Source organism: Bombus pyrosoma, linkage group LG11 (assembly GCF_014825855.1).
Source record: "Bombus pyrosoma isolate SC7728 linkage group LG11, ASM1482585v1, whole genome shotgun sequence".
Taxonomy (NCBI): Eukaryota; Metazoa; Arthropoda; class Insecta; order Hymenoptera; family Apidae; genus Bombus; species Bombus pyrosoma.
Window position 1 is genome coordinate 14,211,347 of NC_057780.1, and position 19,454 is coordinate 14,230,800.

Consider the following 19,454-nt stretch of genomic DNA (forward strand, 5'->3'; position numbering starts at 1 on the left):
TGTTCACGTGAAAGTAGTGTACCGTTACCCTTATTATTAGATATTATAGTCAGTTAACGTGTAGGTAATCGATTGCCCTTTGAAATGAAAGTTCGGTATGAAAGAAGAAAAAGGGGGGAGAAGTTGGTTTTAAATATTTTAATAAACGTTAACACGTTATTCGTCATAACGAATTACACGATAGTGTAGTACGCTGGTTAAATCGAGCAAATATTTCATTTACAACAATTTACGCTGCAGCTCAAATTCCAAGGATAGATTTATATAAATGTACGTAGATAATATATGCAGATAAGTATCAAATTATCCGGACAGTAGTCTTAAACTTATCCATTTTTATATCTTTGTATCCATACCACGAAACTACGCGAAATGCAGCGAAACAAATTGTACAAACTAGAAATTACTTTGTGAAAATAACAAGGAACGAAGTAAACGGTAAAACAAGTTCAAGATTGTTTAATTATATAGAGCAGGATGTAATTGCCTAATAATGATTCGTACGATGGGCAACGTAAATAAAAAGTAACATTGGAGATGTACGATGTACTTACGTACGTATGACGAGAAATTCTAGAAGAACCGGCGGCCCTGGAATTCTCGATTCAGTCGTCGAGGGAACTGCGGCAGCGATGCTTTGCAAAATGGAACTGATTAACAAAGATTCAGAAAGGCGCGCATCCAATTTCCCCATTCTTCGTAAAACCATCCTCTAATTATCGGTAATTCACTTACTGGCTCATACGATCGAGTCGACACGCTTATTCCGATCTCCAGAGATGTTCTCTTCTTTACAGTAGCGGTTCTAATTGTAACGAGTATGTTTCAATCTGTGCTTGGGTATCTCTTCTTCGGCATTACTAAATAACATTCGCTCTAATATTATTATCGTAACTATCCGTTTTACATTTTTATTAATTTGAAGAGAAATAAGCTTAATATTTAATATTTAAGTTTAGAATAATATTTAATAAATAAAATCCAATCCAAGTACATGCATACATACATAAAATAGGGAGCAAAGGAAAATTAAATGATTTAGAAAGAAATATTCAAACGATATCTGCAAAATTTATGTTGTTTTTTTTTTTTGACGATGAAAGGAAAGCTTCGATGTTAATTTACGGACTCAACCGAACAAAAGGTATCCTATTAAACGCCATTATAGCTAATTTAATATTATAGAAAGGCAATTTCTATGTAATTCTTCTAATTTCTGTATCTATAATTTTATCAATTACTTCCACATTTATACGACTGCCCATATAGGTAGAATGATATAATAAAAATGATAAAAAATAAAGTTTTCATTTCTTGATCGTTCGTTTTTCTTGTTATCGTATCGTATTACGTTTCAATGAGACATCGATTTTAATAACCTGCACTACCTTTCTCTATTCGTAACCATATAGTATTATCTAATGAAATAAAAATTAACGTTGCAATAATTATAGTTATTAAAAAGTTACGTTTTTTTTCAACAATATATCCAATAAAATTCCAGATGTTTATTATTTTTGTGAAAAAAGTAATAAATCGTAAAATGTGAAATGTAGATAAAAGGATATGTTGCTACATAAATGTACATACTATGTGAAAGAATTGTTTGCATGTGCGATTAAGAAAATGAAAATTGAGAAAATAAAATGATAATCGAAGTAACAGTATTTTCTATGTGTAAATTTTATGTATCAACGAGACAGAAGCAAAACAAATAGGATACATTTTTCTTTATTCGACATCGATGAGCACAAGCTGGTAGAGACATTGTCCAAAGGTACGAATAGCCACTAACTTTTCTCTAGAGGGTTGCTCGACAAATACAAGCTCCGTCTAGTGAGGAAGGGGTAGGCGGCAGGGTAGAGGGTGGAGGAACAGGGTGGGTTGGTGAGTGGGAGGAGGGGGGCGGGGCGTAATCAATGAATGGACCAGGCGGACAAACCTTCTGTTACAAAAGCCTGACATTTTTCGGCTTTTCAGTGTCATTACCATAATAATGCGAATAAAAGGGAATTCTCGGAGTCCAGACTACTCTCCTTCGCTTCCCGCTTGTTCACCTTCAGCCCCAGGAGAAGATGGTACTAATGAATAGATTTCTTCTAGCTGAAGTATGCTCGACATAACGACGAAAAAAAACTCTCTCTTTCCTTTCGTATTTATTTATATTTACTCATTTCTACGGAAACAGTGCTACAGTTGTAATACACTTTCTATGCTGTGTCCGTTTTACAAGTAAATAACGATACATACATTCGACAATCATATTTATGTGCGCTCTTTAAAAACTTATATCTAAAACTTTACATAGAGATAGAACTTCTAATTAATTACAGAATGTTTGGTATGGAGATAAAGGTATACCTAACAACGTGAGAGCAGTTACGAGAATTGTCAGTTCGATGACACAATTGGTAACGTTAAATCGGTATAATAATTTTTCTAATTAGGCGAATTATCAAGCGTAAAGTAATCTTCTGTAATAAAGTTGTTCTAGTACCTATTTTCGGTACAATATAATAGTTACGATACGATAAGTCAATAATATAACGAAGAATAGTTACATAACGTAGTTACTAAATTTCAAAGATAATATTATTCACTATTGACTTTTACGTATCATATCTAATACGCTAAATGACATCGTCGATTTTATTGTGTAAGAAGATGAATGGTATACCCATTATATATTTTGTCAAGTTGTGTATTGGATACAATATTTGAATGAAATAATGCAAACATTTTTATGTCAAGTATAATTTCACTTAACCAAAATTTAAACCACTAACATTGATTATAACCGGGAATGATAACGGGAAATAATTGTTAATGTTATATATGAATATTGTACCAATAGTTTGCTCAATACAGTTATGTATGCGGATAGAAGCTTGAAATATTATTTGAAAACTAGGGAATCGTTGGTTCGGGAGAAGTGCGAACCATTAAATATTGTATTATACAGTCGCATTTATCTACATTTCAGAATATAAAGAAGACAAAATCCGATACATATACGCAATACATATACGTAACTACATATTATTATATGAAAGGAAAAAAAGACACGATATTTACCTGCCTATAATCTTAATGCACGATCAGATATGTGTGTCAAGTTGGATCATGATCAGCCTACTTATGACACAGAATGTAAATACGTGTTCAACAAGTATGATGATTTAATAAAAATATAATCTTAAATAACTAATTTTACATGTATGTACATCGTTAGTATTCCATATGGCTAAACAATTCGGTTTGATTCTTTTTAATTTTTATTGTCATTCTAGAAGTTAATGACAAAAGAGATGGTTGAATTTTGGTACTTAACACGTTAAACGCTATGTCATGTCATGTCGATCCCCGTGACGGATTCCGTTTAAGCGGCGTTGATCCCTGGACACAGACACTAAACTTTTGTCTTTTGTTTACGTGCAGACACATTTTCCGTATTATTTATGCGTCGCTTAAATGGGAAGTAAAACAGAATTATCTCCGCGTTTAACGTTTTGATAATGATTAACTTGATTAGGTAATCGGCTTGATCATTCAAATCCACAAAACAATAGTTTCAAGTTAAGTTACACATTCCTATTATAAACGATTGTATTAAGTTGTCCGAAAAGTGTCTTTCTTCTTTTACAACGATGCATCTTTATACAAACATCAAACCTAATCTGTCGAACGTTGCGATCTTTATTTTGATAGAACAAAATGGATCATACGTAATTCGATAAAATAATATTTTGCATCCATTATTTCCTTGTAAAACGAAAAAAACTTTTCGGATGACCTAATAATTCGATAATTTTAAAAAACTATATGCGAGTGCATAATGCGATTGTGAAAAACGACAAGCATATCCGTAATCTATACTGAAAAAATCTCTTTTCTAGTATTACACTTTATTTACTTATCGTGATTATAATTTTGTTCTTACAATAAATGATTTGCTTTCCTGACTTGCGTATACGTGATGTGTACCTAAATACGTACAAATAATACATATACATAAAAAGCTAATAAACAGTTGAACAAGTCCTATTACAAAGAAACAAGAATAAATACTATATTAAAGGGTGAGATAGGGAAAAAGAATTTAGGAAAAATCGGAGAAGAAGATCGGGGGAGAAAGAGAAAAAGAGTGGCGAAGAAGAGGTTTTCCTGCGGAAGACAGGGACGGGCAGACGATGGAGGCGGAAGATGTAGAGGGAAGGGGCGGAGGGGGGGAGGGGGTAGTTATGGAAAGGTAGAAACGCAATGCAATTCGTAGTTTTCATTGTCACGCGACAGAGCTACCGTGATTCTGGGGTGGAACATGGCTTAGGAAGGGTAGCGGTTGGCGAACGAATCACAGTAGCGAGGGGAATGGAGGTTGTACAAGCGGTCCGTGGAATGAGAAAACATTAATCTAGGCATGTTTTGCAATCTCACCACCGCACCACCACTCCCACCACCACCACCACCTCCGTCTCTCCCTCTCGTTGGTCTACCTACATATAATGGAACACTGTTATTGCTACGTTATGGCGTGCGCACAATGTTCGTTTCGACGTCAACCCCCTTTCCACCTCTCTCTCTCTACCTTCCTTTCCTTCTCTCTCTTCCTCTACTTATCGTACCTATAGATATACGCTTATATGTGTTTTTTCTCTATATTTACATACTTTCATCTACGAATGTACTCGGTACGTTACAAGTATACGAATACAGGTATAATACTGTATATGTGTGTGTGTGTGTGTGTGTGTGTGTGTTTGTGTGTGTGTGTGTGTATATATATATATACACATAGATATATATATATATGTCGGAGAAGCGCTGGGATCAGGGTTGTGGGCGTTCAATGAATCTTCACGCTGGTTGGCCATCGGTGCGGTACGACACCGGTGAAGTTTATTGTCGCGATGAAAGTGGTACAATATTAGTGACTTATCACGGTGATTGAGCGCTCGCGAAGGTAGTGACAGTGAACCCAGGTCTGATGGCGAATANAATGTTCATCCCTTGACCGCGGCTACGCTGGCGACTGGTTGTCGCCACGATCCCAAGTTCATTGTCACGGATCCCAAATAAGTACACTCAGGTTAAATGGTAATTGTTTAATTACGGTTACGGTAGGATATAAATTGTAATATTACGGGGTTTTCCCAAGGTTCCCAAGGAGGGCTCCGGTGTTCTTTCATCTCCGACATATATATATAATATATATCTGCTGTATGTACCTATATACATGTATATATGTATATACATGTACGCGCATACACAGCATCGTTTGAACATTACATTTTAGTACCTCCATGTGTTCTTTGTGTTCATACGTATAGGATATATACGCGTTTATAGTTATATGTACTATTTACATTGACAGGCGTGAGACGCGGCGCGGCGGTAGGATTAATACATCGAGAATAACGAGAAAATTTCTTCATCTCGGTACAACGGGTAGAATATGTTACCCTGCGTCGTGCGACTAGGAGAAAGAGCAAACACGTGTAAACATATATGTATGTATGTATATATATGCAAACAATATACGGTGGTATTAAAATATTAACTGTTTAAAGCAGAGTACCTACGACGATTCACTGAATATGTTGATGTTGACATTGAAACGAACGACAGGCATCGAAACGTGTAATGTTATCTATAAATTTTAAGTTTTCAGCATTTATAGCAAAGTACCTACGTCTAACTGGCGTAAATCTACAAAACGTATCGTTTAAATTTTCGTTACAGGCTCGGCTAAAGGAATTGTAAAAAGTGACCTTTCTTCTGACTATCTTTTTCGTGATACCGGCCAACTATAACTTTTTCAAAAAATTTTCGACATATCGTCTAGTAAACTAATCCTTCTGATTTGTGGAGAAAACTCAAACAGTTTGATCCGATTTTGAGAAAGGTATTCCGTTTTTAAAAAGTATTCAAATACTTTCGTGAGTCTCTGAATAAGCGCTGACGTATTCTTTGAGTAAAAATAAGAAAAAATGTCGTGTACGTAAATATAGGTTTACGCTTTCTTAAGAATTTATAAGTAATACTTAAGTCTTTCTTAAGAATTGTTATAAGTAACAAAGATACAAAATAAGAACAGACTGATTTTTCGTTTGATAAAGGATAGCAACAGATTGATGATATTTATATTCGTTCCAAAACGTGTCACGAATTCTTCGTATTATCTGTATCCACTGAAGGTGGTCGTACTGCATTCGTATTCGTACTGTATTTTGTAATACTATACTACATTTTCAATAACCGCAGATTTTATTCTAACGCATTCAGAACATGCTGCCTTGTACTGTTTTCTGCCATTCGGAATAGAATAATCACCGAACTATAGGCAAATATCAATACATTATTTCCATATGTTTTAATCGATTCTTTAACGTTTGATTAGAATACAATAAATATTCATATTTTAATATCTGTGCTCCACTATTACATTTTCACTGGATAATACTCGATTAAAGAAGATTTTATTCCATCAAATATACTTGATAAAATACGAGAAATTAGTAGAAAATCCTGGTATCAAATAAAAATTTTTAAAGGAAACACGAACTTTTTATGAGAATTTTAAAAGTATTCAGATATTCGGAAGGAATTATGAAATCTGTGCAATATTTAACGAGAGAATTCGATATTTTCATTGGCGGAACTGAACTTTTCGATGAAATCCGGCACTTGAAAATGTTCTGCGGTGAAAAAAAATTATGTGAATTGAACGAATGAAGAAGCTTAAAGAATCGCAGAAACGATAATTAGAAATAATTGAGCATTTTAAAAGTCCATGCATTCCTTTATGCAATTCGATATGCAAAAATAATTGTCAAATCAATGACCCCTTCTGGAAGAAACGAGATGTCGGAAGAATTTTGTCATTGATCTACAACTTTTATTTGTCTCTCCAAAAATCTACTTTAACAGTAAATACGCAATACCGTGAGCTGTCACGAAAGTAAAAACTAATATGTGATAGATATAGCTATGGAATGTTCTTGAGTATCTGCCGTAAAGGTAAACTATGTAATTGTAAAAAAGATTCATTTAAAAGAAAAATATTTAAAATCAAAATACAAATGTTTAAATCTAAAATGAGGAATAACAAAATTAAATTAAGCCTATACGGTTAAATAAGTTTTTTTGCAAGAAACAGAATTTTTAAAACCGTTTAAATTTAAGCTCTTTTTACATGTACTAAATTTTCACGGAAAAGAATTGGTCGCCTTAATTTACGTAGGTATGTGACATTTTTATTATCATATTTATTCATAGAATATACATCCTTTTGCATTGTTACATCATTTCGCAAAAGAAAGTACCCTGTGCACATTTCGCTCATTTGTTGTCAACAATGACATAACTCAAAAATCAAAACTGTAGGAAAAACGAGTTTGAACGTTTTGAATCATCGTGTATAATTTTGTAAGAACATCGCGTTAAAATATGAAATTATGATATAACAAGATGACCAGCTTACACAAAATTATCATAATATTCTTATCTAGTTGGATACATTCGTATTTACTTACCCTTGTTCGAAGTTCTCATTCGTTTTGGACTAGTCAATGTATGTATACGTGTATATGCATAAACGTGGTTCGCGAAAAATTCGAGCGTCTACATTTAAAACTTTTACCAAGCGAGAAAATTACGTTGTACCACTAAGATTAGAAAATAATTCAATGACATATATTTTATGTATGTATATAAATAGTTACGCTTGTTTTGTTTCAAACACGTATAAGCCACTGTATTTATGTGTGTACGTTGCATTTGCCGGAATATTTGACGGCTACAATGTGAAACGTTAAAGTCTACGGTGCATCGCGGTGCAGAAAATCGAGAAGAGGATCGGTCCTCAACGATATCCGCTATATCGATTAAACGTCGAAGGACAGAGAGTTGATTCCGGAACTTTGTACCGAACGCACGTAACCTAAATTGCGCCGCTTTATATGGTACATTGCGAATATATATATATCGTGATCATTGTAAATGAATGGTAAATTATGAAAGAAAATCACTACCGCCCGTGCAACGTTAATAATTCAGTTGATAAAATAACAAAACAATCTATATTTATTAGTAATTACAAATTTTTTACTATATCCTATTCTTTTGTTCGGCCAGGAAAAGTAATAATAAAAAATATAATAAGCTGTATATAAGATATGAGATTATATAGTAATATAAGATAAAAAAATAAGCGAGGTAATACAAATAGTAGCATGCTAGATTCTCAATATCAGTAGTACCGTATTGTCCTGTATTTTACTGTATTATACTCTATCATTATACTCAAGTATGAAATATATAGATATCTATATGTTCGTATTGTGACCAAAGGCATTTACTCGTGCCACTAGATTTCAAACGTCGTAACGATTAATCGAATAATTCCTGAAAACAAGCAATGAAAGATGAACAAACCAAAGATTCAGCCGTCAATATTATGGTTTATCATATTGATATTATCTAATACATATGTATCAAAGTAATCACTCAAACGTCTTAAAATCTATAAACAATTAATTCTTTTATATATTATCTATAGATAAAGTAAAAAAGCATCTGTAGGTTATAGGTGCCTATGGGCATGGGAATTGACAGAGGAACTCGCTCCTTCCAGATCGTGATAAATTATTTTTACATTATGAGAAAGAAAGGACAGGACACCATCGTATTAAAAAATCAATTCGAACGTTAGAAGACAAAATGTCGTATTAGAAATCTTCCGTGTATCATATTTCTGCCTTTCTATGTCATATTCTTGCATATTGATCTCTTTAATATTTTTGTAAATAAGTAAACAAAAATAAGTTTACAAAAATAATGATCACTGACCATATGTATTTTGTTGTTTTAAAAGCCACTATAGTTCCTAAACTATCTCGATGTAACTATCTTTCTTTCTCTTCCATTGTACAACAATGACTAGTTGTTTCTTTTCCATAGCGAACGAAAACGATAACGAGAACGATAACGAAGATGTTCCTTCCTATCCTCTTCACCCCTCGTTTTCTTCATCCAGCGTTTCTTTGTTCTTGTATTTTTAATGCAAAATGAAAATGAAACAGAGGCGTGAAGGAAGGGGTTGTCGAAGGAAAAAGAATGAGGAAGAGGACGAGGAAGAGAGAGGGAGAAGAGGTGTCCATGCGTGGATTTGCGCATCGGCACTCCCGTGGATGCAACTCGGAATCGCCTCGATGACGTTAAAAGGAGACTCGATAAACGGGTCGCATTGTCGCATTATGAAGAAAAGGGGTTGCTGCCTTTTTTTCTCGCTTCCTTTCTTCTTTTTTCTCTATCAGCTACTCCGTCACAAAAGTATGCCTGATGGAAATGGTTTCCTCTCGACAGATTTCAAATAAGGAAAGTAATCTCCTTAACGGCAAGAATCAAAATTAATAGCAATTCGTTTCCTCTGTTTTCCAACTGTTTTACACGAGGCATTAATTTACCAAGCAATTTTCAAATACTCGAGCGTCTTCCATTCTTTATTTTATGATACAGCAAAATACAAAATCGAAAAATCTGTACAAGTATTAATAACGAAACAAGTACTAATGTAACAAACTTTTTTAGGCAATTTGAACCCACCTTTGAACAGTTTCTCTTATTATGGTTTTTATACCTTAATACAGACATCGTAATAGATAATCGATTAAACAGGAAGTCAATCTATCGATGTTTTAAAGGATCTCTCATAAATTTTACATAGTAGCTACCTGTATATGCTATTTGTTGATTAAAATCTTCATTCTAACAATTTGAATTACTTTTGATAACTATTAATATTCTATTTGCTAGCAGCTGACTAATTGTATTGATCAGAAAATGCATTTTACAGGCGAAAATAATCTTGTGTCAGATAGTTTGTTATACATAGTAATAGTCTACGCGTACCTATATATATTTAATAATAAAGACGCGTTTATCTCGCAATATCGCTACGATATTTCATTACAAGTACAAACCTCGAAACGAACGAAACGTACGAAACCTTGAATATTCAAATTCTATGGATAATAATAAGAAACCATGATCGTTCGGATAAGGCAATTTTCGGATACAGCGACACTCGCTTTTCTTTATACCGATCGATTACTTGCCGAGGATAACACGCACAAAGGATAATTTTATATAGATACATAATCGATATTAATATCAATACCTATTAGTTTCAACTATATTTCTTGCGCTTTGAATTATCTATATAAATATCCTTTCTCTAATATCATAAATAGGTGCTTTAAAGTGAGAAATGCGTTTAGAATCGTACATTTTGCAACATTTTTACCGTCTCCTAATTACTAAATTATTTATCAGTCTATTCAACTATCAGTCTATTAATAGAGGAGTTGCACCAAAGTCGAATTCCGCCTCCTATGTCATCTTCGATTTCTTTTGTAAATAAAGTGTTATAAATATCGTGAGCAATGTTACTATTATCATTATGCAATAGTAGCTAAACGATAAATTGATCTATGAAATTTTTTCATCGTAACTTCTCCGCGATATAGCTCGACGTTTACATTGGTAAGTTTGTATTTTACAACTGATTTGTATAAAGTAAAAGTAGAAAAACGATCTATGTAGATATAACATATATGACTTGCTATCTGTTTCGTCGTGTCTTGAATGTAATGATAAACGACATTTTATATCAGACATTCGCACGTTCCAAAGTAGAAACTGAACTTTTCGATTTTCATCGAATATATGACGATGAAGAAAATTATACGAAAAGACTTTCTTTTTTCTAATGATCCTTTTTATATACATAATTATTTTTATTTAGCTACAGATTGAATCCTCAGAAGAATATCGTTAAATTAATATTTAGAATTTATCCTTTCTACCTGTATATGTCATGTGTTCAAATATATATTTTAATATTGGATTGGAAGCTTGCTTTACTTTTCCTCGCAAATAATCGTCGATATTAAGTAATCTGAAATTCAAAATCATTATGTTTGATACATTTTGTATGCGAGTTGTACGTATTTAACATCTTTTTTGACAGCAATTTTTTACGCGGCGCCAGACTCTTTAACTAAACTTACTTTTTAACTAAGTAATTAGAAATTTTTACATTAGAGAATTAAATTTATCTTTAATGACATTTGCAACACGTATCTATGTATATGTATATAAATCTACAAAATGTATCATATAAATTTTCTTAACAGGCTCAGATCAAGAAATTGTAGAAATCCACCGTTACTATTTTTTCGCGATTTCCTAATCTAATTGCAATTGTTTCAACATATGTTTTTACACATCATCCAGCAAATTAATCCTCTTAACTTATCAAGAAAGAAAAAGAATTAAGTCGTTCGGTCCCATTCTAAAGAAGTTATTTCATTTTAAAGGATGTATTGTGGGATATAGTAATAAAAACTAAAATAGATTAATAATTTTTATTAGTAATACATACATAATAGACTAGTTAGTAATATACTCTGCCATTTACCTACTTTGTGTAATTTACATAGTTTTGTTCTCCGATACCACAGTTACATAATTTTGTATATGCTCGTACCGAATAAACGATATATAACAGTCGGATAGATTGGACATTTTTTTGAATATGTAGGGGAAAATAACTGCTACGATAATATAAAATTATTGCCAAAACGATCAGTAGTGAACAATGAAAATACATTTACAAATCATGGACATCGATTTGTGAATTGTAAATTGCAAATCTACCTAACGATGTTCTCAAACGAAATTTTATGTATCAAAAGATGTAAGTATAATTATATTTTTATAAATAAATACAATAATTCTATCAATAGTACAATATCGTTACCGCCATTCTTAACTGTTCCATTTCCATTAGTTCGTGAACTGACAATGAGAAAATTGAGTTTGAATTTTATGAAGTTTAATATTATATATTGTATGAAGTTAGGACTTAAAATAACTGAATATTTGTTGCTTTCTAAGTAGAGCTTCCATCATGTTATTATGAATTTATATCTATTCTCTCTACCAATGAGACATATGTGGATAGGTTAACTACATTTCTATTAAAAATGAAGTTAGAACAGTTGAGAACTAATTCGACGCGACGATATGTATAGGATACTTGTTAGCAATCCAGTTTGTTTTATCCGGTTATACTTAACATCTTCTATAGAAACTACTGGATAAGCAACTCGAAAGAAAGCTGTACCTATTATATCTACCTATATCTATTGTTAACGTAGCGAAATACGTTACCAGAATATGAATATCCTTCGGCTACGCTAAATAAACGCTAAGTAAGGGAAGAGAAAATATCAGAGCGGTAGAGAAAAATCCAAGTGACAAGAGCAAAAATGTTTAATCTCCTTTCGCTGTAAAAACAAAGAATCGCCCCTCGCGTTCATTTATTTATACATTTCATAAAAACGGCCGACCAAGGTTGTATTATATTCGATTCTCCTCCAGTCTGCTTACTATCGTCTTTTACTGATGGTGAGTCTGCGCAGCTCTTCTACAGAGAGCTCTACGTTAATGTATAAATGAATAGAGTACCAGTGCTGTTACTCCCTCTACTACCTTCGTCTTACTCTTGCAGAGGGTGGTGCTGATGGTAGTAGCGGCAGCGGCTACGGCACCGCGCACCGGCGATGACGACGCCATTCGAAGTGGGGGTAGCCAAGGGGGTGCTGGTGTTGGGTGCTGGGTGCTGGGTGCTGGATGCTGGATGCTGGTTGCTGGATGCTGGGTACTGGGTGCTGGATGCTGGGTACTGGGTGCTGGGTGCTGGGTGCTGGGTGCTGGGTGCTGGGTGCTAGGTGTTGGGTGCTGGTGCCATATCATACCAGAAAACAGGACGGGAGCTGGAGAGCGACGAGTTATGAAAAGTTTTGCGATTTTGTTGACAAAGATTGGTGAGCCTCGACAGGATTCGTACCTCGCTTATTTTTTTATCCCATAGAAATGACAAGCTAGTATGAATCATCGACGTACGCGTCGATGGGAGCGTATAATAATAAAAGTAGTTATAATTATAGACTAGTTATTGTAATATATATGTTTACATTTAATATCTATGTGAACGCAATTATGCCTTATTCCCCTATTTTCGACAAATCGGGTGGTTAATTATTCTACTTTCGACCAGTCGCGGGGAGACGCGGTCGCGAGAAAGCTCGTCAGCGGAAGTCGTAAATTCCCGTTACGATTACAATAATCGACACCACGAACAGATCGATCCCCTTATTTCTTTTGGGATAATAGGGGCGATTGATGTGGTATAACATTGCGAATGTTTGACGGATGAAGACCTGATAGAGATACACTGAATGTTCTGTCGTAGTAGAACAAGTCCCTTACAGTTGAATGTAGAGATGTAGTAGAAGAAGTTGAGTTGACCGTCTTGATGTCGTAGAAGAAGAAGTTGACTCTCCTGATGTAATAGACGATGTGAAATCCGTTCTCGTGTTGTTGCGGAGGAAAGCTTGATGTGTGAACACCTTTTGAACTAAGAAATCGGATTCGTTGCTCACACTTTTCATTAGTAAAGTGAGGGTAACGATCTGCGATGCCCATTGGTTATAGTCAACGTTAATGAATGATGATAGGAGGAAAAAACCTCCTATCAACGTTGCTAGTGGGTGTCATTGTTCGTGGAAAAAACTGGTTTTCCCATTAGATAAATATCCACTTTTTCTGTTAGGTAAAACTACCTAACAGATAAATATTTAGGAGCGCCTAATAAACCTAAGGACTAGAATTAGAAAATTCTTCAGGACAAACAGATTAACTTAAAAACCATGTGTTAAAACAATTAAGTTAAAAAGTTAAAGTTTATGGTGGGTCCCTAAGCTTATTGAGGGTCGGAATGACGGTACGTAGACCGTAGGCTGCCAGGCAATGAAGGACGTCGCACGGACCATCTCACGCGACGTAACAATTATTATCGACATTATCTATTTAAAATCGACCGCAAAGAAATATCCCATTTGGATTACATAATTCGAAAATTAACTATTTGAACATTTTCAAATTCTGAGACAAATTTAGTAAGGTAATTTTCTCAATTTTAATATTTTTCTAACTTAATATATTACTTATTTTTTAAATATAACGTGTGAAATATGTACGCATTATGTAAAGAATAAGCGACTACTACTATATATATATATATAGTATATATATATATATCGTATATATCGTATATATATACGATTCTAAAATCGTAAAAAAATTTTTGAACAAATTTCGAGATAGATATATTAATATTTAGTAGAATAGAATTGTTTAACATAACAGGAAAAGTAAGAGCGAATAAAAAAGAATACGCAAGAAAGAAAGAAAGAAAGAAAGAAAGAAGGAAAGAAAGAAAGAAAGAGTTCTGGGGGATGAAATGCGGAATACAATGGAAATGTTGTAGAAATGATAACATCCGGTTGTCTGGCCCGTCCTGTTGATCTCCCTGGTAGCACTATGGTTTCATGTGCACCCTTGTTGTAAGGGGTTGGGGGCGGTGGCGGTAAGGGGAGGACGTGGTTTCGTTGATTAAAATAACCTCGTCAGTGTAGTCGTTCTGTTGTACCACTAGTCGGGGGATGATGAGTAATCGTCTGGCTTAGGAAATCGTCATGACAAGGGCATCGGACAAAACAAGGGGCGGAGAGGTGAAGAGCTGCAGGTCACCCGTTCAACAAGATCAAATGCGAATTGAATAAACTGTAATAACATACATTTATAATTTACCTATAGTACTGACAATAAGTGACTGGAAAATTATATATTTCCTTAATCATTAAATAATTTAACGATAAAAAAATAATCGGTAGACCGTATACCGTACGCGTAATTGTAATTGCAAGTACACGTACTTAATGTAAATAAATAATTAATTATAGGACCGACGAAGTAAAAATATCGTGCTTTAAACGTGACTGCCTTAATTTTTATAATTATCCTTAAATTTTATCCTAATTCTTTAATTATTTTTGTTTTCATTCTAATTACAACTGTTACTTTCGATTCACATGAACCTATTCCAGGACCTATTCCTGTAAGCTACGATTTATAAATAGGATTGGGCAAATTTTATTTGAAATAAATATAAAAAATAACAATCTGAAATAATGAATCATTCCAACCACTTTATTATTTTTACTTTAGAAATAGAGAGTGTAACTTTATTTCATATTAAGGTTAAATAAATTATTTTCAAATGCTTTTCCACTTTTGTTAACTCTTTCAAATAACAAATAATTTGAACTTTAAATAACATTTATACTTTGTATACGATTAGGTCATAAACAACATAATCAAGTTATTCTACCTACAATATAACGATATTTGCTCTTGGAATCGTTATAATTGCGATAATATTTAAAGAACACGTGTTTGAAATTGTGAGAAGATTTTTATTTTACGAAATAAACAACAAATTATTTCATATAAGTATTATTTCAGGAAACATTTATTCAAATGCGGAATAAGAAATTATATAAAATGATTATTCTTCTTCATGAGGATAATAGTCTTAATAAATAATACAATGACTGGAAGAAACTAACGCATAATTATATCAAAATAATATGTTGTTAAATAAGATAATGTATCTTTTAAATAATCATTTTTGAAATGTCTTATTTAGATAATATCTATCATTTCTTCTGAAAATAATTGCAAGCGGTATAAAAATTTCTTATTTGCATCGTATTTATACAACAACGTACACACAATTATACACTTTCTTACGTATATGCGAATATAAGTACTCACAAGTAATAACAAAGAAATAATTTTTATATTTAATAACAATAAATATTATAATAACTTAGGATCGATAAGTAGGTATATTTTATACATGAAATGTTTACATTCGCACATATAAAGTAAGTAAATCAAAGTAATAACGTAGTATAATAGTTGCAGAGAAGGGATGAAAGATACAAAGTAAAGTAAACGGAAGCTAATTGGTCATATGACAGGGGCGGGCCTGGACATTATAATTCTACTCAATAAAGGAACTTCAAGGCCCTCGTTTCTCCTGACAATCTGTTCTTAATTCCCTTGCTGCTAAATATATATATATAAATGTAATATCTACACAATTACGTGTATTTTGTGTAATTTCAGATTAGTTTTATTTAAATAAAAAATGTAACAAAAATGGTGAATGATACTAAGAGATACTACAGAGATACATCGTTATTATTTACTACTATTATTCGTATTTGAATATTACTTATTTTTACGTTAAGTTATTACGGGGAATTCGAGATCGACATAAGATTTAAGATCGATCGAATAACAATGTCCTGACTTTTGATATGAACATATATATAAAGGAAAGGAATACAATTCACGTCTATATTAAGTCCAGTTAAAATTGGCTTTTTGCAAAATTACTTTACTTTAAATTATCTAATGGAACCAGACTAAAACGCGCATTTTCATTCTACAATGATCTTGAGGAAAGGACTTATCATTTTGGAAAAGAACGTTGTAGTACCCAAGTACAAAATATTTATTTATCGTCTTGCATTAATTGAGAAAAGAATTCAGTTTTATAATAACAATTTGTCACGACTAATATTTGTAATATTTCTTTTTATTAATTAAATTGTTATAACTTGTTCGATCTTTTCGTGATAGGTACCTATTATTAATATTAGTTTTTTTTAGTATTTCTAACTTTTTTTTAAAACTACGATTTTTAGCTTAAATTACTGAATGTATCGTACTCAAATATTATTTTTAAATAATATATATATGTTGTGAGTACATATGTACATAAATAACTTGGCATAATGGTGGGCACGATATTTATTATAAATTGTAAGGAATTATCGATGGAATAACTATAGGGATTAGCCGATTTTACTATAGGAAGCAAGAATTTTATACTTAAGAATGAGGAATAAATATAATCAATGTATTAGTGAAAGTATCGAATTGTATTTATAGGTACATACCTATGTACTTTTAAATCGCATACGAAATTCTAACTTAGGTAGCTACCTATATATCTTTTTAAAATCACAGCGAAATAGGTATGTGCATACATGGCTACCTACTTACATATTAGGTTGTCCAAAAGTGTCTTTCTCCTACAGACACGTCTTCACAAACATGAAACCTAATCTGTCGAACGTTATGATCTTTATCTTGATAGAACAAAATGGATCATACGTAATTCGATAAAATAATGTAAAACGAAAAATGTTGTGCATCCATTATTTCTTTATAAAACGAAAGAAATTTTTCGGACCACCTAATATAAACGAGTAGTTTAAGGTCTAAGCATTCACGAAGCACGGTAGTAAGTCGATTATGTTATAAATTATAACTATCTGTATACATACTTACAATTAGATAGTGAGATAGTAGTGGATTTTAAAGATCTCAAAGATGTTTTATTTCGTGGTAATATATTGTAAAAATCGTTGAAGAAGAAATGAGTATTAGCAGCGAAATAAATAGGATGATCTGTGTAACCATGTTTGTACATGTGTATGGTTGAAATTCTTCGAACGATTAAACGAACTAGTATATTTTTGTCAAGTATAATTTCTACATAAGCATTAAGTTTATGGCATAAAATTTAATTTATGACGACAAAACGTTCACTGCACATTGATATTTGCAAACTAGTGTTGTTACAATCTGAAGCATGCGCCTGTTGTTAATACACAATACGATATTCTTACATGTGTTCGTAATGTTCAACGTTTCAGATTCACATGATTTTTCACAGTAGGTATTACGTTTAGGTATATATTATATTCTGCACCAAAGTTGAAGAGAGAAACATACAATTCAATGAATACTCATTACGCACTTTTACAACTTGAAGGATAGATAAACATACATAGGTAGAGGAATACGTATATACGTATAATGTATAACGTTCATTGAGCGATAAAAGTAGAGCAGTAGGGTAGACTAGAATAGATAGACTAGAATAAAGTAGTAGAATAACCTAACGATAAATACAATTGCTCTTTGCAATAACTACACATACGATCTTAGATATGGTCGTATTTATTTGATAATACAAAAGAAAACACGGTAAACATTTGCAAGAAGAGAGCCACATCCGATTTCGATAATTTTTTGATATGTTCTCAAGTTGTAGTATTGCAAATTAAAAATTTATTGTCAAAAATTGTTTACACAAAGATACATAATTTTTTGGACATCATTTGTATCTAATAGAGCGTAAATGTAGTAAATCGAATGCTCGTGTTCGCTTCTCTTATTGTGAGCTATACCGATGATATTTCTAATGGCTCGGACAGAGATAAATAAAACAGTGCGATGTTTTATAAAATTATTATCTTATGCTTTAATATCGCATAAGTACATGTGTATTATAGGATTAATGTTATGGAATAAAAGTGTGGAACAAATCTAAGCCAATCTAAATCTAATTTCAATTTAAATAGAAATGAGTTTGACTAAAGTTAAATTTTTCACCAAGCGGGAGTGTAGGAAAAGGTACAACAGAGCCCCTCTCCCAACCATGCGTTTGATTTACCCCCATTATATTTTGAAAACCTTCGCAACACGATTCAGGCGGTGATTTTGATAACATATTAAAAAAATTATCAAAATCGGACGTGGCTTCTTTTTTGTAAATATTTAATATTAGCTGACTAACACGCAGCAAATGTTTCATATCATTTTATATCGTATATGAAGATCACAGAAAAAAGAAAAAAGTAATAATGCACTATTTGGTATATGTAGAGCTACAGAGATTCGCTTAATACATATGGATTTGTTATAGGTGCATATACCTACGTAAGTATGTATATATGTGGAGATTAATCAAACGATAAGTAAATATACCTATCGAAAGCAATGTACGCAATAGATGTATCGCTACATTTCCATCAAATATACGATATATCTCTCGCAACTACAAAAGATAGAAAACAAAAAAGTAGATCAAAGAGAAAATAATAAATGCACGAGTTTTGATAATTTCTCTCCAATCTCTCTTCTATTTCCGTAGTTTCTTTCACCGACATAATACAACAAAGCACATAAATATTGCATAACGAGTATACGTATTACTGTGCTGTTCGTTTATGTACCTATACATTTCGTCAAAAACGACGTTATAATTTGCCAAATAAGGAAAACGTTGAGACGATTCAACATTTTATATCGCATATTGCATTTGCCTAACGAATGTTCGTTGAAGTAAAATAATTAATAAAATCTAGTTATAATTAAATTGATATGAAAACATTTTGCTGGTATTTGGATCATTAAAATAGCGAGAATATAAAAAGAGGAGTCAGGGTAAGAGAGAGAAAGAGAGGAAGAGAGAGGGAGGGAGGGAGAGGGAGAGAGAGAGAGAGAGAGAGAGAGAGAGAAAGAGCGTCGTCCAGAAAGAAAGACTCGGCGGACAATCACAGAGAAAATCAGATGGAAAGGGAAAAAGAGAAATACAGCGTAGCGAACAGAAAGGCTCCGTA

At 32.7% G+C, this 19,454-nt stretch overlaps 1 protein-coding gene across 2 annotated transcripts in view; it reads left to right on the forward strand.

Moving 5' to 3' along the window:
* LOC122573234 (palmitoyl-protein thioesterase 1) overlaps positions 1-19,454 on the forward strand; it is a 63,799-nt gene that overhangs the window by 43,027 nt on the left and 1,318 nt on the right. The window contains exon 7 of one of the 2 annotated variants that reach the window (XM_043739323.1): positions 12,575-12,890. In XM_043739323.1, the coding sequence (XP_043595258.1) occupies positions 12,575-12,890 (316 nt within the window). Of the gene's footprint in view, positions 1-12,574; positions 12,990-19,454 lie in introns of those variants that run through there. The other variant, XM_043739322.1, reaches the window with a different exon arrangement.